Source organism: Triturus cristatus, chromosome 4_1, assembly GCF_964204655.1.
Source record: "Triturus cristatus chromosome 4_1, aTriCri1.1, whole genome shotgun sequence".
Taxonomy (NCBI): domain Eukaryota; kingdom Metazoa; phylum Chordata; class Amphibia; order Caudata; family Salamandridae; genus Triturus; species Triturus cristatus.
In genome coordinates, this window is record NC_140585.1 from 1162341668 (window position 1) to 1162367075 (window position 25408).

The 25408-nt window shown below is 43.2% G+C and overlaps 1 protein-coding gene across 1 annotated transcript in view; it reads left to right on the plus strand.

Moving 5' to 3' along the window:
- The window catches only part of LOC146856255 (volume-regulated anion channel subunit LRRC8C-like), a 173478-nt gene that overhangs the window by 24845 nt on the left and 123225 nt on the right, over positions 1-25408 (plus strand). The window contains exons 2-3 of the mRNA XM_085651225.1: positions 2382-2513; positions 14327-14469. Coding sequence (XP_085507351.1) covers positions 2382-2513; positions 14327-14469 — 275 coding nt within the window. The remainder of the gene's footprint in view (positions 1-2381; positions 2514-14326; positions 14470-25408) is intronic.

The window sequence follows — 25408 nt, forward strand, 5'->3', positions numbered from 1 at the left end:
CTCTAATTGAGAATCGCAAATTGAGAATGCCTTCCCATTCATTCCTATGGGCCTCTAGGCACATAGGAATGAATGGTGAGGTATTCATTAATTGCAAATCACAATTTGCAATTCGCAATTAAGGAACATGTAGGAATCGCAAAATGATTTGCAAATCCTACATACATAGCGTTTTGCGATGCTCAAATAGCGATTCTCTAAAAATCGCTATTTGAGAATCGCAAATGTATCCTTTGTTACATATGCCCCTTGGTTTTTGTGCTATCCAAAACACGTTCTCATCACGTTTGGCTGGGGTTTTACCCATGATGGCATTAAAGATTTTTGGGTCTAATTGCCAACACACCAAACTGTGCCTGTTCAGCTTGAGGATCCCTTGCTGAGCCAGAAGTTAATGTGCGAATAATGTACTGCAGCAGACGTCGATACAGTCTAACCAAATGGTTCAAGAGAGAAAGTGTATCTCTCTGTGTTTAGCAGTTTGCATCTGGACATGACGTATAGCCTGCTAAGACTGATCAGGTTGCCCCTTCACTACAGAGATGGCCCAATCATATATTTTGAAGTGTTTGTGGGAGGGCACCTTGGAACCAATTATGAAGTTCCTTGTATTTCTGAATACTCATAAGGTATATATGCAACTGGTAGAGCTGTTTCATCATCTGTGTGAAATGTTTTTGAATTTGCATCATCTGCAGCAAAAGTAACCCAGGAATCCAAAGTTTTGCATTTATACGCTTTGTGAGCCTCAACCACAAAGTGTTCAAGGTCCACTCACCTGAAATACCAGGCAATGCAGCAGCGGAGAACGTCCAACCCCTCCCCAGGCGCTTTAACCTCCACGCTGACTGGAAAAACAGCTGTCATTGGACATGAACCGGCGGACAGGAGGTAAACAATGAAAGAAAGGAAGGATTTCGGTCTTCGATGTATAGGCATTGGAAAAGGAGAATGGGTATGTCTGCAACTCCGAGTGGAGAGGCCAAAACATCACTTTGGATATCTTAAAGAAAGACGGAAGAGTAATGTCAATGTTTTATACAAATAGAATCACATCATGCATACCCCATAAAGCACACTTAAACTGGTGTTCCAGGCATGATTTATGTGTGGTTGCTCATCCATTGGTTCGTTGCAGGTAAGAAAAGGATAACTCCAAGTAGTAAAAACAAAATCCCCATACATCAGCCACGGTGGGATATGAGAAGCAATACAAATGGATAGGAAGCAGGATAAATTGTATCAGATATTGGCTTTAATAAAAGTTCCAACTTATAGATGCAGTTCCGAAACAGGGAACAAATACAAAAAAGGGAAAACAGTGCACTGAACCCTCAAAATAATAACACTAGTCCCCTTAAATTATTTGGCACCCAAGTACAAAGTTCCAGAGGGATTTTTGAAGTCCATCCAAAGGCAGTGCCAAGAATATCGAGAAGAAACGCGGTACCAATACTGCTAGGAGATCGCCCAAAAATGGAAGGGAAAAGGAGGACTCGGAACGAGTTCAATCATTAAAGGAAAAACACTTCAGAGCAAAAAGAAGTAGAACACCGGCCGGGATCAGCTGGCGCAGGAAATCTTTCCGGACAGGAGTACCGGGAACAAAACCGAAAACAAAACCAAGCATACGGGTTATGAAGTCATAGTCCCCACCTTTTGCCCCTGTGCGCTTGGTACGTGATGACGCCATGCACATCACTGTGTACTCGAAGGCAAACAACAACATCCGAATCACATCATACTGCTCATGCCTGTATGATAAGTGAAAATCAGCTAGAATTGAGTGAAGAGGTAAGGAAAAAAAGCTTTCATATAGAATTGATTGTGCGCAAGGAGCTGGTTGCCGGAGATGTAACACAAAGTAATATCTCTCACCACCACTGGCGAGCCTATATCTAGTTAAATGATTAGTAACTGCTTATCTGCAATTAATAGGAATAACCATTGTTTGTTCTGCCATATCAAGGACATTCAGGGCGATGTCATCATAATTAACTTTAGAGATCGTAGGGTGCTACCCTACATAGTGGATTGGTATACCCCGTGCAGGGGTACGGGTATCTCAACGGTTGACTTAAGTTATTTCTATACCCGCTCCCTCTTGTCAAACCCTACTTTTTTACATCCACCATCGAGGGCCATTAGTGAGGCACACCATTTCGCTATTCCAACTTCAAACAGATACGTTACTCTTTCAGGTCTGGACGAACAGGATTGACTTCTTAATCTTAGACTCATGGCTGATAATCTTCCTATCATGAGCATTTTGCCAACTATCCTAGAAACTGACAACCTTAATCTGAAGAATAATACACTGCCCATTGACAATTTGGGGTGGAATTCAACTTCTTACATTGCCCCTCATTTTCCATCTTTAGAGCCAATGTCTTTGTCTGATTGTTTGACAACTAATTTTCCTTCCAATCTTTCAACCCACAGAGATATTTCCCTTTCTAAAATTCTCTTGCAACCTCCAGAGATTACTGAGGTTGCAATAGACTCCATGGCAGGTAACACTGGCACGGATGAGCTCCTGCAGGGTGATAGCCTTTTGTCTTGGAACGTGGCAGGTCTCCTCGACAAACTGACTAACCCTGTATGGATTCAAACTGTTTCCCGATATAGTATCATCTGCCTACAGGAAACTTGGACCATCACAGAGCTCCATCTTTCAGGGTATCAGACTTTTCATACCCCAGCCTCTCCCAGTTCCCATGGCAGAAGCAAGGGAGGACTCTCGACCCACATCTCCGTAGAATGTCGATTAAAATCAGCTTATATCACAGGGTCCCCAAATTATCAGCTTATTAGCTTGACCGGTGGCTCCTTTAAAAACATTGTCCTGGTCAATTTCTACAATAATATTCCAAGCTCTCACTTGGATCAGGTGCTTAATGGATTAAAACTCGACCTAATTAAAATAGAGTCCCAAAATAACTCTGACACTCTAATTATCTTGGTGGGCGATTTTAACTGCCCTCTGTGTCCCCAGAGTATCAATGGTACCTGTGGACTGACAATCGATATGGATGACCCTCCCAGTCACTTTCGCCATACTAAATTGGGAGATCTTTTAAATGGCTTAACATCCCATTTTAATTTATCCTTTGTCAATGACCTATGCCTTCCACCCAAGCACTTCAAACCCACTTATAATGGGAGAGGTTGTCACACTACGATCGATTACACACTTATATCTTCTAGATATTCAGGGTCGATACTCACTTGGGAGACCCTTGACTCTGTTATTAGCGATCACTATCCAATCGAGGTAACTCTAAAGTTAACCCCGTACGCTAATGACAAGCTCAGGCAGAATCCCCCTTATTCTCCTCCCCTGCAGCTGGGAACCACCATGGGCCTTTTTCTCAAATGGGACAAAGTGGTCCCCCTTATTTTTCTTAACACTCTGGTCAATAACGTCTACGATCATATCCAAACTTGCTTGTCACCCACAGAAAACCCGCAGACAATAACCAATTCCTTCTCTGTAATCTTGTCAGAAATTAAAACTCTCCTTGCACGTGCTCCAAGGAAATCTGCCCCACTTACTCATGGCTGGTTTGATAGGAACTGTTCCAAAGCTTTGCGTCTTTTAAAACTAGCTTTGAAATCTAACCCTAAAAACCGCTTAGAAGTCCAGCAAGCCAGACATAACTATCGCACTAAGCGCCAGGAAAGGAAAAACCAGCTGAAGTCGCAGGCTTGGCAAGCCCTTGTGGAAGCCTCTGGGAAGAGGGATAATACTGCCTTTTGGAGGGCAGTCAATGTCCCCTTTTTTCGACCTTCCCAGCCTCCGATTTTGGACTCAGCCATCACTCCTGAAACTTGGGTGAAACATTTTAGTTCCTTATATAACCCTACTGATTCGGACAATCGATCATACGAGAGGGAAAATGATTCCAACTCCCCCTCTGATTTAACGATTACTACCTCTTTCCCCCTAAACATGTTTTTCGACCATGCCGAAGTATTGATGGCCCTAAAAGAAAGTCCCTCTGGGAAAGCCACAGGCCCAGATTGCGTCCCAATAGACGTTTTTAAATCACACCTAGATTTATGGGCCCCATTGCTTACCAATGTATTGAATTCTTTGAACACCACTGGTTTTATTTCTACTTGGCCAGTGGCAATTGTTGTCCCGATCTTTAAAAAAGGCGCGAGGGATAATCCTGCCAACTATCGCCCAATTTCACTTTTAGACTCCCTCATGAAGGTAGCCGGGCGAATCATTTTAAACAGAATACACGATTGGTTAAGCACTCAAGATATTATCTCTGACTTGCAATATGGCTTCAGACAAGGCAAGGGTACTATTGAACAGGGTCTAAACCTGACCCTTATAATAGCCAAATATACTCAGGCTAAAAAAGGAAACCTTTTCATAACATTTGTAGACCTCAGCTCTGCATTTGATTGTGTTGATCATATGCAGTTATGGGAATCCCTTGCAGAGATTGGCTTAGATCCCCTCATTACATCATTCATTAAAGAGCTGTATAGGGATGCATCGGCCCGCGTGAGATATGGTAACAATGGAGAATGTTCAGACAGGTTTTTCATCAAGCGAGGTGTTAGACAGGGTTGTAAATTAGCCCCCTTACTTTTCACCCTTTATATTAACTCTGTTAGCCATCACCTGAACAGAACTTTCCACGATTACCCTACAATAAATGGTAAACCCATTCCCATTCTGCTCTACGCAGACGATGCTGCAATTATGTCCCAGACCCGCATGGGGCTACAAAGGGCAGTCACTGAATTTACTGATTTTATGTCAAGGAGAGGCCTAAATGTCAATACCTCTAAAACATACACTATGTCCTGTGGCCTAGGGGTCGGAAAAAAGCCATGTACTATCTTTTTGAATGGCAACAAACTGGACAATATTGACAGCTTCCCCTATTTGGGCATCACTTTTAACAAGAGGGGCACCTGGCGAGCCGCGGCTCAAGCCAGAGGTTCAGCATTATCTAAAGCCATAGGAGCACTGACCAACTTTTCTAAAAAACTAGGGGGTCGTCCAGTAAGCCCCTTACTTCAGATCTATCGGGCGAAGTGCATCTCAACTGGCACCTATGGATCCGGGATCTGGGGGATTGAACCTGTTGATCAAATTCAACGCCTCGAGAATGCTTTTTTACGTTACCTTCTGGCTGTCCCTCCTGGCACTTCTACTTATATGGTGCATACTGAATTGGGCCTCACATACATCGCGGACACGATTAATTCTTCCCCCCTCATTTTATGGCATAAGGTCTGGACTAACAAAGAGACACCCTTTAACAGGGAAATTATAACAGATTGTCTAAAATTGAAAGAGGTCAAGAACATCAAATGGTTGAATTATGTCAAGAGGTTGTCCACTGATATAGGGCATCCTGAATTTTTTACCGACCCCTCAACCCTAGTTAACATAGCAAAAGTTAAGTTAAAGCGACTTGTTCTTAATTACTGGAGCTGTCGACGATGGTCCTTAGAAAAACAAAAGAGTACAATTGCTGATTACCAAAATTTGATCACCGTGAGTGGTATACAGCAATATTTACTCTTAGAACCATCACCGTTTACCCGCATGCTCCTGACCCGCTTTCGTACTAATACCTTTTTTAGACTTCTAACTTTTCCCAATCCAAACTGTTGGTCCAGTGACTTACCGAAATGTCCATGTGACGGCCTTTCGACTCAATCTAACATTCATTGCATCCTATTTTGTAGATTTTATCAACTGCCAAGGTCTATTTTTTTAAAACCGTTGCTTAAATCATGGGGATTACGTTCATGTAAAATGGCCTATCAAAAATTAAAAACCCTGGAAATGCCTTTAGCTTTGGCAGCCATTTCATCCTATCTGAAAATGGCCATGAGGCTGAGGACATCAATGCAGACCTAAGCCGACCAATATCCTGATGCTTTGAACGTGTATCTGTACTTTTTATTTGATCTTAACTATGTTACAAAATAACTGACATTTTAATTGTTTTTAATGATTTTTTTATATGTATGCACTTTTATGATATTGTTTTTATACATATCGAATAAAGTTCATTATCTATCTATTAATAAATTGAATTCAAAGAAAGACCATAGAAGAGTATAATTTTAAAAACCCAAGCTTGATCTGCATACAGAAATAAATAGGTGCTTCCTAATAGGAGGATAAACCCTCATCACAACAGACGTCTCTGTATAAAGGCAATAAAGGAGCTTTGGGCACACAAGAGAAACTTCTCAGGAGACCCATTAAATAAATATCAAACCTAGAATGTTAGTGGTGCCTTGTTATATGGTTCCCATGAATTTAGTGGGAAAGTTTATTAGGTCCAAAAAACTTCACAATATAGAGACTTAGGCCCTTATTACGAGTATGGTGGTACATAGGACCGCCGTGCCCGTGATGGCAGTCTGACGACCGCCACACTATTGGACCACCCACAGTATAAAGACGGAGGTGGTCGGACCGCCACGAGACCGCCAGGATCCAGGATCCCACTGGGATGGGGGGTCTTTCACTGGCAGGAATATGCTGGTGGTACCACAGCCGGCACCGCCAAGCATACTCTGAGTTGCGATTTCACCGCAATCTACACGGCAGTAAACCAGCCATGAAAAAGGTGACAGATTTGCACCCCCCCTTCCTGCAGGGTGTAGCAGGAGTGTTAGTCTGCGCTCTGACTGTGGCAATCTGCATGATAGGCTCTTCTAGGAGCCTAGCAGACCACCACATCAGACCGCCGCAGGACCACGTGCCAGACCAGGATTTAACTCCTAATCTGACAGGTGGTTACACCACTGTTTTGACAGCCCTTCATCGAATGGCGCTTTGCACTGTCTACTGTAGGGCCACCAAAGTTGTAATAATGCCCTTAGTTTACTCATATCATCAGTTGGTTTGGCTAGCTCACAGGACCACATCTAAACTACTAACTTTTTAGAGTTATTGATGTTTGTTGGAAACATCTAACATCACCACGCTGATTCCCAAGGAATTAATGGAAACAGATCTAACCCTTTTGTTAGTCATCATTGCATGCCCACAGTGTACCAAAGAAAAGAAACTATAATGTATTTTCACATGTTTATGGAAAAGCTCTAATCCTTGTAAATAAAATGTGAACTGCGACTATCAAATAGATGAAACACATCATTGTTATAAGCATTAGTAGAATGTTGAAAAACAAAAACAATTCTGCCATTTTAATTTTCCTCATGTTACTTCTATCTATCCATAATGCGTCTAATCTAACAAGAGCATAATGTAATTATCCTTCTGCCAAACCTAGTTGGAATGATCTAACCTTATAACTTGGTATAAAGTCTCAGGAAGCCGATCTCAGTGCATTACCAAATGCACACTGTCTGAATATGCAAGCCTGCGAACATCTTCCTTCTTAGGATGAATATCAGGGCCTGCGGGTCCGAATCTTATTCACAGCTCTCTGCAGCATTCATTATAACTCTGGTGTGAAGGGCCTCTCAACGATTTGAACATGGACACGGTTTAAATAATAAAACAATGGTCTTATCACATTCTGCTATAGACGCAGAATAACAATGTGACTTAGTCTAAAGGGATATTCTCCTACAAACACATAATAACAAGGACATTGCATTCTGGTATATGTGTTCCTGAAACTAACGGGAGAAACTATAGAACAACAATATATATGAAAAATAAATGGCTCATTCTTTTGTGTTAGTGAAAAAGACATGCAAACCTCCAACTCAAAAAGATGCTAAGTTAAAAACGAAAACTCAAATGGAGACCACATCATCCCTACAACAATCGGTGATATAAAATTTTAGGTGCCAAAATAAGGACTTCAAAGGCACAGCTAGATCGAACGGGTAGCAAATATAAGGATTTTAGGAATGGTGATATCCTGTCTTGAGATTACATATATCAGGCATGCAGCAGCATTTTCCACATGCTGAAGTTGATAAAGGAATTTTTCAGGCTCAGCTAAATAAATGACCTTTGTATAATCCAACCTAGACTGAATCAAGACCTTGACTATTGGTATGTGCCAGTTGCTGTTGATGTGAGGTAAAACATATTGAGTTGACTAAAACACATGCCGGACACTTTTGTCACTTATGTTCAGAGTGATAGATTGATTTCAAGATGGATGCTCCGATTGGGTATGATCTTGGATGAAGAAGAAGGAGGTTACATAAATTCAAGACATTAGTCCATGAGGCAGGAAGGAAATGCTTTACACATTAGTAACTCATCAGTTATGGTAGGATTTATCTTCAATAGGAGACCGGACTAACTCTTGAGGAACACCTATGTTTAATCGTGGAATGAAAGGTGGTAATCCACTTGATGACTTGACCGCCCAGCCCCACTTTATCTAGGTGTTTTCAGGATGGAATGATATATAGTATTGAAAGCTCCAGACATGTCTAAATGTACCAGTGCCCCATTTGTTGACCAGGCATATAGGAACGCTTGGAAGGCATCCAAAAGATAAGTCTTCAATAAATTGATGGATATATGTAAAAACAGTTTATCTGTTCTATCCAAACATTTACCAAGGATTGGTAGAAGGGAAATTGACCAAACATTGTTGAGATTTGTTGTGTTTTTCTTAAAAGGGATTTCACAATGGCAATTTTCCATGGGAAAATATAGAGTCCTAAATAACAGTTAAACAGGTCTCGCAGATAATTTTAGAGAAAATGGAAAAGAAGTGTTATGAATTTAGCTGGGCATAAGCCATTCTGTTGACAGCTTGTAACACCAGCATCAAGACCAGCCTCAACAATTGGTGTGAAAAAGTTTAAAACAGCCACAGTTTGGATGATTGGACCTTGGATAGGGAGGTTAACTTGGTAGGAGTTTTCTACCTGGATGTTGCAATTTATTAGTTTAATTTTGTTGAAGAAGAATTGAGCAAGATTATCAGATAGTTGTTCAGAGTGTTGTAAGGTGGATGAGGAAGCTGAAGAATTTTGCAGTTCCAATACAATGAGGAATAATCATTATTTCGGCAGGGTTGAACCTCGGGAAATAGTATCAGAGAAGTAGCTTTTCGTGGCTTACCTGATGTTAATTTTATAGGTGGCAACTATATTGATATGTTCTGTTTATTTATATCATAGCCTCCAAAAAGTTCTCTTAAGGAGCTTGCACTTTTGTTCTGATGAGAAAAACAAAAAATGATGGAGCAATACTTGCATTAATGGCAGGCACTGGTCATTACTTGAGCGGAATTCCAGTCCATGTTTTTATTTACTGTGTTGCTACTGTCAGAACACAAACCTTATGCAAGTCATTCTTGGTCCTGCTCAGATTGCAAGAGTCCAGCCATGTAATGCTCCCTCTCAAGAGAAATGCAAGCAACTCCAGCCTAAGCCTTGTTAGATATTCTCATTGAGACGCAGATTGTGTCCTATGAACCAGTAATGTATGGGCTCATTCTAGGCATATTTATTTTATTGTACTTAAGAAGTTAGACTGGGAAGCAGAGAAAAGTAAAGAGTTGAATGATTGAATTAATTTCAGCCTCTGGTATTTATTGCAGTAAGCATTCTAGGTCATAAATTATTTGTCTCCTACAGTCGAGGGCCAATCATATGCAAATCATCCTTTGTTCTCCTCTAGAAAACACAGAAAAATACCAACTTTTGTTCTTTTATCCAATTTTGCTTCTGTCTAGACATGAGAATAGTGGCCTTTCATGTAACATACTGGCCAGGTGGCAGGCCTAGAGGGCTGGCCTCCTTCCCCTTGGCCTTGCTGCCACAGTCCAGCACGTGAGGCTCGAGGAAAGGGGCTGGTCAGTGAGGCAGGATTGCAGAACTGTTTAATTGCATTTCGATTTTAATGTTGATGTTAATTGGGATTTCTAGAGCGCATTATCACCTACTGGTCTCTAAGCGCTTAGAGAGAACGCCCAACCGTGGCACCTCAAAGAGTGTATGCTTTCCAGGTGAGCTGCAAAACTGGGAAACATCATTGTGAGCAGGTGAATGGAGATGTGTCTCGAAACTGTTAACTGAATCTCCATCATGCTATTTTACAAAATGAAATATTCTCTGGAAGCACCTAAGTGTATACCATTAAATCGTATTGATCTTTTGAAGACTGCGAACTGTGTTGATAGGGCTCTTGTACCTAAGGCTCAGTTCACATGCTATTGAACCCTTTTAGTCTACATAACATTCTAGCAGTTGCACATTTAGCAATGTCAGTTTGGGCTGATAAATCCCAGAATGCTTATCACTGTAAAAGAGAACACTCTACTTAAGAATGTTTTGTTTGAAAAGCACTGTCGTGCCTTTATCCTAGGTCTAACCTGCTCTTTATAATCTTTCAAATAAAAAGATATATGTTGAGGACTCAGAATTAGCTCACTAGGGGCCTTATGTAGGTAAATTATATTTACCGATTCTTAAATACCGAATTTTACCGATTCGGTATTTATGAATCGGTAAATGTAATGTAGGTAAAAAAATACCGATTCGGTAAGTGTCGGTATTTTAGAATCGGTATTTACCGATTCGGTAATGGTAACCTGTATCTCATTGATTCCTATGGGCCAGGAGGCCCATAGGAATCAATGGGAAGCCAGTTACCATTACCGAATCAGTAAATACCGAATCGGTAATGGGGGGAGCTCAATCAAGGGTGGCAGGGTGTCACATTGACACCCTGTTGCACCCCTGATTCCTGCATGTGTGCACATGTGGCACACATACATGCCCTGAGGGCATGTGTGTCTGCCACATTGCACACATCTAAGGGCCAAAAAATGCATTAACTGAGTCATTTGTCATTTACCACCAACTTTCAGTTGGTGGTAAATAACGACTCCCCACACCCACCACACACTCCCCCTACATCTCATTTCTGTATTCGGTATTTACCGAATCGGTAAAATTACCGATTCGGTAATTTTACCGTTTCCGTAAATTACCGAATACAGAAATGATCCCCCTACATCTAAAAGCCTAAATACCGGTCGGTAACGGTATATTTACCGAAAATCGGCCGTTACCGACCGGTATTGGGCTACCTACATATGGCCCTAGATTCCTCTGCTGAATTTTACATTGATTTGAGTGATGCCTTTAATAGAAGTCAAACTACGTTCAACTATTTTGTAAGCTTTCATATTGTTCTTGTTCAAAAATCTTCTGTGCCACACACCTTATCTTGTGTTGTGTATGTTTGTTATCCTTAAAACTGTTGTGGAATTTTAATCCACACTGCCTCGTCAGAGCATCCTACATCTTAGAGCACTCCTCATTAGGCCCTGCAGAAAAATGACAACATCACCCCACTCTGATGTAACTCCACAGGCTTCCCCTGTCAGCTGCATCATCAGTGAAGCCTTCATGACCGGCACTCCTGCTAACTTGGGTGACAAGCTCACACTCACCATTGCCAGGGGCTCTCCACACACCTGTGGCAAGGACACCTTTTGCTGGAGACAAAGAAGTGCAAAAAAGGAAAAAACAAAAGGCCTTCTCCATGTATGCCCTGAGGTTCTGGAACAGTTTCCCCATCAGCCCATCCCTGATCCAATTTATGAAGCAGCTGCATACTCACCTCTTTAAAAAACACTAGATGAGGCTGACTTACCAGAACACAAACTAGCTACCCCTCCTAACAGGGCTAGCTTTAGGGGGGTGTGACCTGTGCAGCCACATATGACACTGACTGGGTGCAGTGCTTAAAAATAACTATTGGTTTAAAAGCATGTGAACTTCCTTGTGTGTACAGCAGTTTTCAGACAACAATATATATGTCAAGATAATTATGGTAATTAATGTTTCTACTGGCAAGGGATCGCAATTTTGTCTAGTAGTAGTTTTGATTCATCACAAAGTAGCACGGAGGGTTAATGTGCCTGCTGCAGATCACAGAGCTTAGTGTGAGTGAACTATGAGTAGTGTAATAAAAAATGAAATATATGCCAAAGAGCGGCTATGGGGAGAGGAGATGCACTGTTGGAGAGTGGTAGTGAAGGAATTCCTTGAGAAGGAATTTATGGGGGGGGGGGGGGGAGACTGCTGCACCTGGCACCATCAGCGCTAAACCCGGCCCAGCCTCCTATCGTGTTGAATATGTCCTTGCCTTTGACCCTGTAGAGCTCTACTGTTTTCCCAATAGGTTTGTGCTCTATAAATATAACATACTTACAGAACATATTAATCTGGGGAAAAGAATTGTTAATTTTGGATTAAAGTTCTACGTTTTTAAAAGATAATGGATTTCTACTTAATAGAGCTTAAAAATACATGTACTTATTTAATTAGTTATTATCAGGAACCTTCTGCTTGTTGAATGTAGATTGTAGCCTCGTTAACCTGCAGCTATGACAATAAGTAAGGGACAACCCTGTATTCTAGAAACCTAGGTAATCAAAAATCAACAACAATGGTACCCTCGGAGTAAGCCTTAAGCCTTAGCTCCCTTGGTATAGAAAATTAGCAAAATTAAAAATTATATTTACAATTGAATTTAATTAATCTTAGACATAAAATCAATGGCTGTACATATCAAAAGTCATGAGGTAGGTGCTCCAACAAATGGCACAGTGATGGTGACATAAGCAACTAATAATGCGCTTGGTGATATTGAAACAAAAAGGAAACCAATACTGTAGACTGGTTAGCAATACAGATTTTTTTAAATATTACTCAAACTTAGAGTACAGTTCCAACACACTGCAATAAATGCCAGTGTACATGAATAAGTGTCAATGTTTTGATCGCTTGAAAAGTTATTCCAATGGGATCTTCATCCGGACTAGATGGTGGCATCATAAAGGCAAGTTGACCAAAATCAGATTTTGTATAGTGTTTCTCACACAGTCTTAGGACTCGGGTATTAACTCTCTGCTGGGCTCGTGCCTAGTAATAAAGAATAAATCAATGAATCCTTTCAGAATGCACTGCCATTGGATCAGTGTAAATACTGGCCTAAACGCCGATCGAAGGGATGAGGTCACAGTTAACCAGTAGAGCAAAGCCAGTAAAGAGCCTCAGGTCTAGGCTGCAGGATCTGATCTAAGGAATGGGAAGCAAGAATGGCCTAAACCCTGATGCAACAAAGACCAAACTTCTATGGCCATCAACCTCAAAAAGAACACCCCACATGGCCTCCATGCATGTCACTCATCAGCACTAGCACTAAGTATGGACACAGCAGAAGTGAAGGATTCCCTAATGGGAGACTGCACAAATGTTATCTCAGATCGGTAGACACCTCACCCAAGAGTACTAGGAAAAGGTTTTAACTTATGTTTAAGCTTATGATCCACAGGCAAAGATTCAGATGTAATCATATTTATTCAAAATCTAGTACTCTGCAGGGGAAGTGACAAAAACAACATGGAGGACCTCAAGTGAGCTTGAAGATGTTCAAACAGCTGGGGGAAAATGCACGGGTAGTTGAGTATGGGGATGCTAGACCATGTGACCCCATAAATCCCTACAGGACTATCCTACGTTAATTACTTCCGTCTAATTCTTCCTGCCGTCAGGATCTTATTGTGGGCGGGGCCTCCACCTCCCCTGTGCAGGGTTAATCTTCATCTTCTGGCTTGTTTTAGTGCTGCTTGTGTCTCCACTGCTTTGTGTCTACAGGAGAATGCCACCCCACAGCTGCAATAGTTTAAGTTCTCACTAACAGGCCAGTGGATGAGACACTTGCAGTGATCTGACTGCGGTATCAATACCATATACATTTTTGCTCCACTACATGTTGCGCTTCTGTATTCATCTTCAGCCAACTTTACTTGTCAGGCTATCTGAGTTGTTTGCCACAGTGCCACTAGTGACACACTTCCTCTGCTGTTTGAAACTCTTATTATTTCACTTAACAATGTATTATGTTGGAATAGGACACTTTACCCCGCATTTTTTACTCCGCACAGCTTTACTCCGCATTTTTTACTCCGTAAAAACCTTTGAAACGCAGGGCTTTACAACGCAATTCGTTACAACGCATTCCCCTTTCGAACGCAATTACTATTCTAACTCCAGGTGTTACTTTGGGGAATGCGTTGTAACAGTTTTGCGGTGTAATGCCCTGCGTTGTAAAAGTTTTGTGGAGTAATAAATGCGGGGTAAGGCCATGCGGGGTTCAAAATGCGGGATAAACGACGTTTCCCGTTATGTTGTATCCAAAATGTATTATATGGCGCTTACTGTGCTAACAAGGCATTGAAACTTTCTTTATATAAAATGCAACTTAATCAGTAGTTTTCACAGGTAGAGAACAAAAACAATATTTTTTTATTATTTAAGTCTTACCTGACGCACCTAATGTTTAAATGAAATTATTTGCTGTATCTGTTTTGTGCAGAAATGATGATTCCCATTGGGCCTCTTGCGCAGTTCAGCGAACCGAATCCAGTGTTAAGAATCCTGAAACCTTGGTGGGATGTCCTGGCAGAGTACACCAACATCGTCATGGCCATGCTATCATTGTTCACAGCAAGTATACAAGTAAGGAAAGAATGTGTCCTAATAATCTCTTTAAAAAGCAGCATTCGAGACAATTGATACGCCTTGAGAAAGCAATAAAACTGCCCAAAGTCCCAATTCCCCAGCTACAAGGACAAAACCACAACTTTGCCAATTAATGCTAAACTGAAAATAAATAATGACTTGTTTTAACAAAATACAGTGTAAGAGAAGTAAAGACAGGTATTTGTTACTTTGATACCAGCCAATATATAGTAAGCCAAAGCTTTAAAGCGGCATGTGATGAAATTACTAAAACGCATGAGAAACGCCTAAAAGATGTATTCATGATCGAATTCAACAGCTTTCGTCATGGGATCCCCAAAGTTTCTCACACTTAAAGTCACATTCTTCACTATGCAATATAAGGGCTTTAGCTAGACCCATATGCAACAGTTTGGTGCTTGACGTACATTGTAAACGATTGTTACTCCCCACATTTAGTTTATGTACTAAATATGGTTGACACATTTTAAATACAGAGATCTGTCTATGCTAAACTCCATCCTATTTTCAAAGACGGTATAAACCTTCCACCAGTATTAAAATAATAACTAAAATGTGCAAAGGCCTTGCAATGTTGAGGTGCAATTTACAACAGCTAAGGACCATGCATATTTCCGTGCACACAGTTGCTTCCCAGGCTTATTTAAATGTATTCACTCTGTCTCTGGCATTTTATCTGGGAGATTGTGTTATGTGCACACACTTCACTCGCCAAAGACCACTCTTATTCACCCATACTATATTTAGTCACCTCTAGCTAAATAGACTCTTACTATGAGCCGAAGACACTCAAAAACCCTCAAACACATTCACATCTCTGTATCTTCACACATCAAAAACATCATAGCAAAATAAATTGAATGAATTTCTATTTATCTCAACCAAACACATATTATATCAGGAAGCCCACCACAACACCTGATCTTGTGCCAAAAATAAAACACAAAAAAACACTATTACATTTTCCCAAAGAATGATGAGGCATTCTCCTCAGTGAAACATGACTGACTCTGAGCTGCAACTCCATCTTTACCAACATAGTAAGGGATAACTACTCCATTTTGAAAGAATATCAATTGGCCACAGAAATGATAGCCTACATTAAACTCTCAACCAACAACCTCCACCAAACCAACAAGAAATCATCCTGCAACAGACAATCAATTGAGTTTCGCACTCCCTCAACTGACTTAATTTAATTGCCTTAGTGTGAAAACTAATAATCTCCTCCTGCTTGTAGCATTAGACTAACTCACAACTGGAAGCCACCACCTTACCATGCATCAAAAACTCAGTTTCTTGCAATGGCACCGAAAGATCAAAAATCTGAAACACAACCTTAGACACTCTCAATCTGATCTTCCGCCAGAACTTAGTGGTTGATGCTTACCACCACAATACATCACCATCATCCTTCCGAGCCTCCAAAGAGAAGCAACATATGCAACAAACACATGCTAAAGCAGGTGCCCAACAAAATTTCACTTGATACTTGTACAGAACATCCTCTTGAGCTGAGCTGGTGGAGTCAGGAACTTGCTGGCCCAGATGCTTGCTGGCCAGATTGCCATGGGTTAAATGAATCAAGTCTCTAAACACAATCATTTCAGACCCAACAGAAAAAGAGTTCCAAATGTCCTCTAAAGAGGTATAAATTGTCTTCATACAACACACCAAAACCTGAGAAGTAATTAAAGAGAACTGTACAGCACCTCCCACAAACACATTCTTGGGAGCAACAGGTGGCATCAGGTGATATCTGTATACAGTGAGCACTGCTAGGACAACAATGGGCTCATAAAAGTGTCCATGCACCACTGGTCTCTTTTACCTTTTGAATGCTAAGGCTTTCCTTATTTGGTATTAAGCCCTTTTTTGGATAATAGGGGTAGCGTATGTTTAACCCATCATACATATTTTCACAAAAGGTATCCACACCAAATATGTGTCCTTCTCCCCCCAACTTCCTGGAGATGTTAAAGGTACTCAGGGTTTGTAGATCCAGGAGGAGGGGCTGCACCAGCATTTCCTGCGCCGCCAGCACTACAAAGCACTTTGCCATCTCCTGCGATGCAGGACGCGGTCATTGTTTGTTGGTGCCTTTGCTGCCAGAGAAGGTGGTGGGGACTCAAGTACCAGGAAGCCCTAGTTCCAGGAGGAGGGGCTGCACCAGCGTTTCCTGTGTCACCAGAGCTACTAAGCATCTTGCCATCTGCTGCAGCCTCGATGGGAGGAATCCAGTCTACCCCAGCCTGCTGGTGTGAGTGTTTGCCAGTGACAATAAAATGACAATAACGCATTGTTATTATTAGTTTATTTTTCCTATTGCATGCAGTTAGTGGCCTGTGTGCAGTGTGGGGTGGTGAGGCTGGCCAGAGCAGGGAAGGAGTGGTTTGCACTCCCAAAGTGATCATGAACTGTTTGGCCGGACCTCTTGGGCTGACCAAACAATTCATGTCACTTTGCATGTTCCTACCAGGTTGCTTGACACAGCCTGGTGGGGAACATGCACAGACTCCCTGTTCCAGTCTGAGCGCCGATCTACGCCGGTCAGACCAATCACAACGTTGCACAGGGAGCCTGAGTGCTGGGTGCTTCCTGCTGCCAGCTGAACTGCAGAAAGGAAGAATGAAGAGGACACAGTGGAGGCGGCGGCCAGCCGGCCTTTCCAAAGTAAGTTTTTTTTGTTTGTCCCAATGCTAACCCTTATGTTGTTGTCTTGGGCAATGTTCCTCCACTCAAACCCGGAGCTTCGGAAAATTTCAAACAACTAAAGAACAAAGTTGTACATTGAACTCCTCACTGGGGCTTTGAGTTGATGGCTGGATCAACATGGTTTGACGAGTTAGTTGGATGGGCAAAGATGTGAAACCTTTTGAAGAAGACTGTGTAGTTATAAACTTTAACAGGCCATTTGCGGCCGCTTCAATTAGGCACCCTTATCCAAGAAGTCCTCCAACTTCCTTTGTTTTTTTATTAGACCCTTTAGATCCACCCCATAGCCAAACCAGTGGCATTTACCAAGGCACCCAGCTGAATTTTTTCAAAAGATATGCTCCCTTGTCTCTTCTGGATGTTTGCGATTGACTGGTTGAACAAGAAAAGCTGGACAAACAGTTTGACTTTAAATGTACTCATTGGAATGTGGCGGGTCTACTCAATAAGGTCAACAATACTGATTGGCTCAATATAATTAACTGTGTTCACATTGTGTGTCTGCAGGAAAATTGGTGTTGGGATACAGTCTTTATTGATGGGTTCCTTTCATTCCATACTCCGGCGGGAAGTTCTAAAGGAGGCCACCATAAAGGTGGCCTCTTATAGTGTCAACTACTCTACAAAAAAGGGTTATAAAAACTCTTCTGGACTCTCTCCACTTTCAAATCATATTCATTCACTTTGAACCAAAGTTGGTTCTAGTTATCGTCAATTTTTATCACAACAACCTTTGCCATGAACCACATGAGCATAGAACAAACACTTAGTCACCTTGTAGGCGATTTTAGTTCGGAGTATTTTATAATGAGGGGTGGGGACTTCAAATGCAGATTATGCCTATATAGATCGGGCAGTCAATGGGAAGACAGGGTGAGATATTGAAGACCCCCTTTATTTTGACCACACATCTTTTGGGGACATATTGAACTCCATTATAAACAAGTTGTTATTGTATTTAACATGTGAGCTAAGCACCCACCCTAATACAGAAGATATTACTTTTCAGGGTAGAGGTAAAGGCAGTCTTATTGACTTCATCACACTCTCCCAGTCCTATAGACCAAAACATCTCAATTTTGTAATCTTACAAAACGGCTTGAGTGACCACTATCCCTTATGTTTGTTTTTCGATAAAAGCAAGGCTAACCATTATCAGGTAGTTGCCCCCAGTATACCACTAATGTATAATCCAAATAAGGGGATCTTACGCAGATGGGCCAAGTTAGACTCTCGTTATATTCTAGAGCAACTCTTAAAACAAATAAGTTAGGTTCTAACCTTTTTAGATGATAAGCTTAGCTGAATGCTTTTGAGGCAATCTGCCAGAGAACTACCAACTTCCTCAACATTCAAAGTAGGAAGGGGGATATCAAGCCACATAGTTGGTTTGACAGAAATTGCTCTAAGGCACATAAAAACCTTATGCTTGCATTAAAACATGCTCCTCGTGACCAGGGGTTGGTGAGGCTGTGTAGATTGAACTGTAAGCAGGCTATTGCCCAGGAAAAAAGAGCTCAGAGCTGTAGCATGGGACAAACTAAATGTAGCCAGTTGAAATAAGGATCCCATGGGGCGTGGCTTGGATAGCCATCATGGCGGATGTCTTTTGGACGAGCTCCATCCCACCAAGTCCAAAATCCGACAAAATCCACCTTCATTACCCATCGGGCAGACCAAAAGACAGTGAGTCCTAAGGCGGAACCTCTGGTCATCGCTTTGGTGCCTGGAAGGTGGCACATCAGGGCACAGTGCGACCCATCCCCGAACAAGAGGGCTGCCACTGGTGGAGTCAGTACGGCAGCAGCCCCCGGAGGTCCCACGAGCGAGGCAGGTGCCTCGCCGGTGATCTAAACGCAGACCAAATTGCCCGCAGAATCGGACGAGGCTCTCTGCCCCCTGAAGACTTGAGCAGGGGCCTGATACCTTCCTTGAACAGTGGCCTGGTTGAGGCGGGGCGGGCCCACGGTGCAGGACCAGCTCCTGGGACGTCAAATTTGAAGCGGGGCTCCGCTCCTCCCGAGGTGCAGTGGATGCCAGGGACCAGATCCTGGACTCCCGAGTGAGGCAGGTGCCTCATCGACAGCTTCTGCCCTGACCACATCGCCCATAAAATCAGATCGGGCCCCCTCCCCGAGGACTCAGGCGGCGGCCCAGTACCTCCTTTGATTGACTGCCTGGCTGAGGCAAGGTAGGCCCGCAGTGTGGGACCAGCTCCTGGGACATCGGGTGTGCAGCAGTGCTCCGCTCCTTCTGAGGTGTGGTGGGAGCTTGGGGCTAGATCCTGGACTGGGTTTCTGTTGTGGGGAAACCCAGAGCCCTGCCGGGCTAGGTGATATTTGTGGGCCCCGGACCCCCCCTCCTAAATACACTACAGAGTGACTGGCAATCCCGGAGCCTGCATCAGCCTGTAGACGCTCGGGTGGGGGCTGTGGGCTGGGGGTCTGGTGAGTGTGGGTCTATTAGGGGGTCCGCTTGGCGGTTCATCCCAGGCTGTGGAGGCGGCCGACCCGTGCCCGGTGTTGCTTGTGGCCTTGGCCGCCCTGTTTCCGAGAGGCTCGGCCCGGGGCGGCTCACTCTGACACATATTTCAGGCGTCCCAGAGAGGCAAACGGACCTGCCATGGGGCCACTCCTGTTGTGAAGCAGAGGGATAGGCAGCACTTAGCCTGTGGTCCACCTTCCCAGCTGTTATGAAGAAGTATAAACCCTCTGGCACTACCACGAAGCAGAGCACTCTGGACCAGTATACTACCGCCCCTGGAGGAGCAAGTAATGTTGAAGGTGTGGGCTCCATCCTGGACAACGCTGCCCTGCTCGCCACGATAACCCAGTCCCGTGACACATTAGATGCAAAGATCAGTGCTCAGAAGTCTCCTTCCTAAGACAAGACCTTAGAAAAGTCGTGGACCGCATTACTGAAGCTGAAACCAGGGTGTCGTCCATTGAGGATATGGTCGCAACTTTGCAACAAAAGGTCAACAAACTCATAGTGGTGGCGCAGGAGCTGGCCTCTCAAGTGGGGGACGCAGACGGCCACTCCCGGAAAAACAAGCTACGCCTTTTTGGATTACCATAGGGCTGTGGGGGCACCTCTATGTAGCGCTTCCTCATGCAATGGCTGAAATCCATCTTGCCAGAACACTCCCTATCCCATGCTCCGTCGTGGAGTGGGCCCACCGGGCACTGACAAGGAAGTCCCCCCCCCGGGAGAACAGCCCGACTGGTCATAGCCAAACTATTAAACTATATGAACTGGGACACTATTCTCCAATTTGCCAGGCATCACAGGAATAAATTACTTTACAACTCCCATGCCATCATGTGCTTCCCCGACTACACTTGACTTGTTCAGCAACAATGTCATTTATTTGCTATGATTAAGCGCCGGCTCCGGGAGCTTAACATTCAGTACATGCTATTATATTCAGCACAAATGAGAGTCATCTATAAATCCAAATCTTTATTCTTTGAAACTCCGGAGGCGATTTTCGCATGGACTGAGGAGGCTGCTCACCTTAAGCTGCAAACCCCGCCTCCACTGGAATCCAACCCCTCACAAGGCACTCATAGAAATTGTCTGAAAAAGTCCACCTGCAAGAGTCTGCACAGATCAAGATCCAACCTGTGCTCCCAGACACATGGTGATGAGTCCTGTCCGCAGTGGAGACATCTCTGACACCCTGCCACAGGCTCCTGATACATACATTCATCTGTCCACATGGTCCGTCCGTGGAACACTACCATGCTTGGGGGACTCTGATTGGTGCCTCCTGCACGTCCTGAGCAATAATGGTTAATGACATTGGGAAGTTCCACTTTTGGTTCTTTCCAATTTTGCAGGATGCCTTCTGGTCTCGTGTCTGCGGCTTCCGTGTTCCAGCAGGTTATGCAGTCAGTGCTTCAAGATGTGAAGGGTGTTGTCATTTTTCAAGATGACGTGCTTATTTTTGCAAGACATTTAGAAGAGCATGATAAGATTCTGAGGACTGTACTTGGCACTTTTGAGAAAAAAGGTATTGTTGTAAAGAAGAATAAGTGTGAGTTCTGAAAAAGAGAGATGGAGTTTCTGGGACATCTTGTTTCGGCTGATGGTGTGAGTCCCAGACCTGGTTTGGTAAGAGCGGTGGTCAATTGTCCTTGTCCCAAAAACAAAGATGAGTTACGCTCCTTCTTGGGGCTGTGTGAGTTTTACTCATGCTTTATTCCTGACTATGCAAGCAAAATGAAGGTACTTTCCAATCTGCTGAGGACGAATGTCTCATTTGAGTGGGATAGCAACGGTCAGGAAAACTTTCGAGTTGGTCAAATTTGAAATGGGCAATGCCAAAACTCTTAGAGCGTATGATCTGGCTGTTCCTTGCACCATCACAGTTGACGCAAGCAATTATGGTCTAGGGGCAGTTCTTACACAGTCTGCAGGTGTAATGAGGTTACCATTAGCTATGCTTCTAGAGTACTGAGAGATCCTGAATTGAACTACTCAGTGATTAAAAAGGAGCATTTGGCATGTTATTGGGAATGCGAAAAATTCAGAAAATACATTTGGGGTAGGAAGTTTGTCATACAAACTGATCATAAACCCCTGGTATACATTCTGGGTGGAGAACGTCTCAAGTATGCTACGCCTCGTATTGCACGTTTGACCACCAAACTTTTGCAGTATGATTTTATGGTAAAGCATAAACCTGGGAAGCAAAATGTAAGGGCTGATATGCTATCAAGACTTCCTTTAAGTGAAGATGACACTATGGATGTGGATGGGGACAAGGAGGATTGTTTCATTGCTGTTGTTGATGCAGTTGAAAACAAAGCTTGCAGCGAGGTTGAATGGAAGGATGCGGTGAGTGAAGATTCTATCCTCGCTAAAGTAAAGGAATATATTGTGAAAGGTTGGCCCAGAGAGAGGTGTGTACTTTGATCTTGTGCTTGAAACCCACAATTTTTCCAAGAGAGTCTGAAAACACATTGGGAAATTCTTGCTCTAAACAGAGTGAATCAGGAATATCTTGTACAACTAAGACTTGTTCACTTGTTCCCGGTTTCAACAGCATGCCAAAAAGGCCTTGATGGTACCAACCAAGGATGTATTAGCCACGAACAGCTACATATATTTTACCCTGAATCCTACGGCCTTTAAATTCCAACACATCCTCAATGAAACCTTCCAAATCTACTTTGCGTCCCTCATATAAAACGGGTGCCCTATCAGGAGGAAAAAGTGATCTGTCACCCCAGGATTTCTTGAAAAGCTCGTACATGATCATAGTTATGCGGGCGCCAGAATCCACCAACAACTTCAAACACACATCACCCACCAACACATCAACATAGGGATCAACACAGTCAGATGGATCACCAGAAACAATAGCATCATCCGTGACCGTGACAATCATGTCTTGAAAATCCTGTACCATATCCCTTTCACATAACTGCTCGTCCTTCACCACACAACTTCAGAGTGAATTTCTATGATCTGGGTCCACACCTCCTTAATGTGCTCCATGAAGCTTTGGAACAACACATTTTTCCCCCGGACTGGCCTCATGCTGAAATTGTGGTGTTCCTCAAACCTGGGCGCCTTCCCGAGGAACCCTCCTCATACCGCCCAATTTCTCTTTTAAACTTTGAATGTAAACTTCTGGGCAAGGTGCTCGCAGGTCGCCTTCTTGCGCATATCCACGAGCTTGTTCATCTGGACCAAGCGTGCTTCATGCCTCACAGATCCACCCGACACAATATCAGGCAAGTCCATAATGCTATTGCAAACACACATTTTCTCATATTTTTATGAAGGAGAGTTCTGGAATCTGTTGAAATCCAAATATTTCCTACTGCACAACATTCCCACACCTCTGCTGATAAAAATAGTACCCCACTTAAGTGGGTGGGCCTAGCGCCCGTGATAGAGCTGGGCCCAAAACGCAACACAGACAGATCACATTTTTTACACTCAAAACCAACCCTTTTTTGCAATGTGGCTGGCTGCGGACTTTGGGTCAGGGTTTGCCTGGCAGTGACGGACAGTAATAAATAGCTATATGTCAGCTAATCCTTATTGGGTGCGCAGAAATATAGCCATTTCTCGGACAGAGGAAATGCAACACTCAGACCATGATGACCCAGAGTTTTACTAGGTACAACAGAGCATAGTTAAAATATATAAATCAATTTAAGGTGATGACCTTTGGGTTGAAGAATGCTCCTGCAACTTTTCAGCACCTTGTGAACCATGTTCCCGCAAGGATGGAAGAGTTTCTGTGTGGCCTACCTGTAAGACACTGGAGTGTTCAGCAATTAATGGCTGGACCACCTAACACACCTAGGACAGGTGTTGGCTAGCATACAGGAGGCAAAACTGAACATCAAGGCGACAGAGGGTCAGGTGGGATAGTCTCCTGTAGAATACCTTGGGCATGAGTTGGGGAATGGGAAGATTCACCTATTGGATACCATGATTCTGTTGGAGATGGGGTCAGAAGTGCCTACTACACAGACTGAAGTGAGAGTCTTTTTAGGACACACCAGCTATTACAGTAACTTATGGTGAACTATGGAAGTATAGTAGCCCCATTGACTGTTTTGATCTTCAAGAAGCAGCCCAGGAAATTGATCTGGTCTCATGAGTCTCATAGGGCATTTGCGGAACTGTAAAAGGTGCTATAGACTGCATCTGCACTGAAGGCCCTGACTACAGTCACCTTTCATTGTACAGATGGATGCCTCTGACAAGAGAGTTGGAGTGGTGTTAGCTCAACTGGATGCCTCCAGTAGCCTTAATAAGTAGAAGGTTATTACCCAGAGAACACAACTGGGCAGGAATTGAGAATGAGTGTGTTGCGTTAGTGTGGGCCTTGCATAGGTTCCATCCTTATTTGTTAGGTGCTAAGTTTGTAGTGCAAACAGATCATAAGCCACTGAAATGGTTGATAGCTATGAACAGAGAGAATCCCAAGTTGTTGAGAAGGTCTTTTTTTGCAAGGGCTATACTTGGTAGTGGAGCACAGAGCCGGATTAAGCCACAGGATTGCTGATTGACTTTCTTGCCATTTATTCCGATCTGACCACTCAACTTCTTCAAGTTAGGAGTTGGTTCAGGGAACGAGGTTGGTGTCCTGATCTGGGAGGGGAGTATGTTGAGACAGAAAAATTCCTTCACATGGTGATAGACTACTTCCCTGCCCTGAGTGTCCCAAAAGTAATGATTTCTGGATCCCTGATGCTGATTTTTCTTGTCATAGCCAAACATGGCTTATGCATGTGTGTAATGACATAGGCCTTGCTCACAGATTGCGATCTTGTCGGACCGGGAGGGGCGTGCAAAGAGCTACCCTCATAGTGGCGAAAAGCTACTACCTTTCCAGGAATTAAGCAGCACAAGTGCTGTAGTGGCATCATACCATGTACTGATCAGTAGGAGTGAACAGGACCCTTTTACCTACGTCTCTGGCGTGAGGCCTACAGACTCACCCATTTAAAGTTCTGCTGCTGTCTGCTTAACTCACCCTTGGCCTACATTAGTTTGGTGTGCAGTTCATGTTTGTTATGCATGTACTGGGTCTATGTGTTCCTGTGAATGGTACGATGCAGTACTGTGCAGTGGGTGTATTTTATCTGAATGTGCTGAATGTATGTGCACCTGTGAGTGGTACAAAATATAAATGATGTAATGCTGTGCAGTGTGTGTGTATATTATCTGCATGTTCTTGGTACATATGTGCCTAGAATTGGTACAGTACTTGAATGGTGTAGTGCTGTGTATAAGAATGTGCTGGGTATTGTGTGCATGTAAAGGACACAGTACATGGAAAACTCTGGGTTCCATTTTGGGAGATCCAGGGCTGGATGGAGAAACATGAAGAGAAGAGGTAAAGGAATCCTTCCAGACAGAGTTGTGTATTTCTGCATACCTGTCAGCTTGGTGAGATACACTAGAGAAAGGAAGCTCTCCAGTACACTTCAAATGGTGCTCTTTGATTCAGAGAGAGGCTGCAAGGAAGGGGCCTGGACACAACTCAGGAAGAGATGGTGCTGATAAAAGAATCATAAAGAGTAGGGCTGAGGCCCTGAGGTAACCTTTTGATACAAATATCACTGATGTTGACATCCAGATGTAAACCTCTAGTCAATACCATGACCTGTATTATGGAGCTATCAGATTTAGAGTTGTTCCTGCTGTGACAAACTTCTTTCTGGAGGAA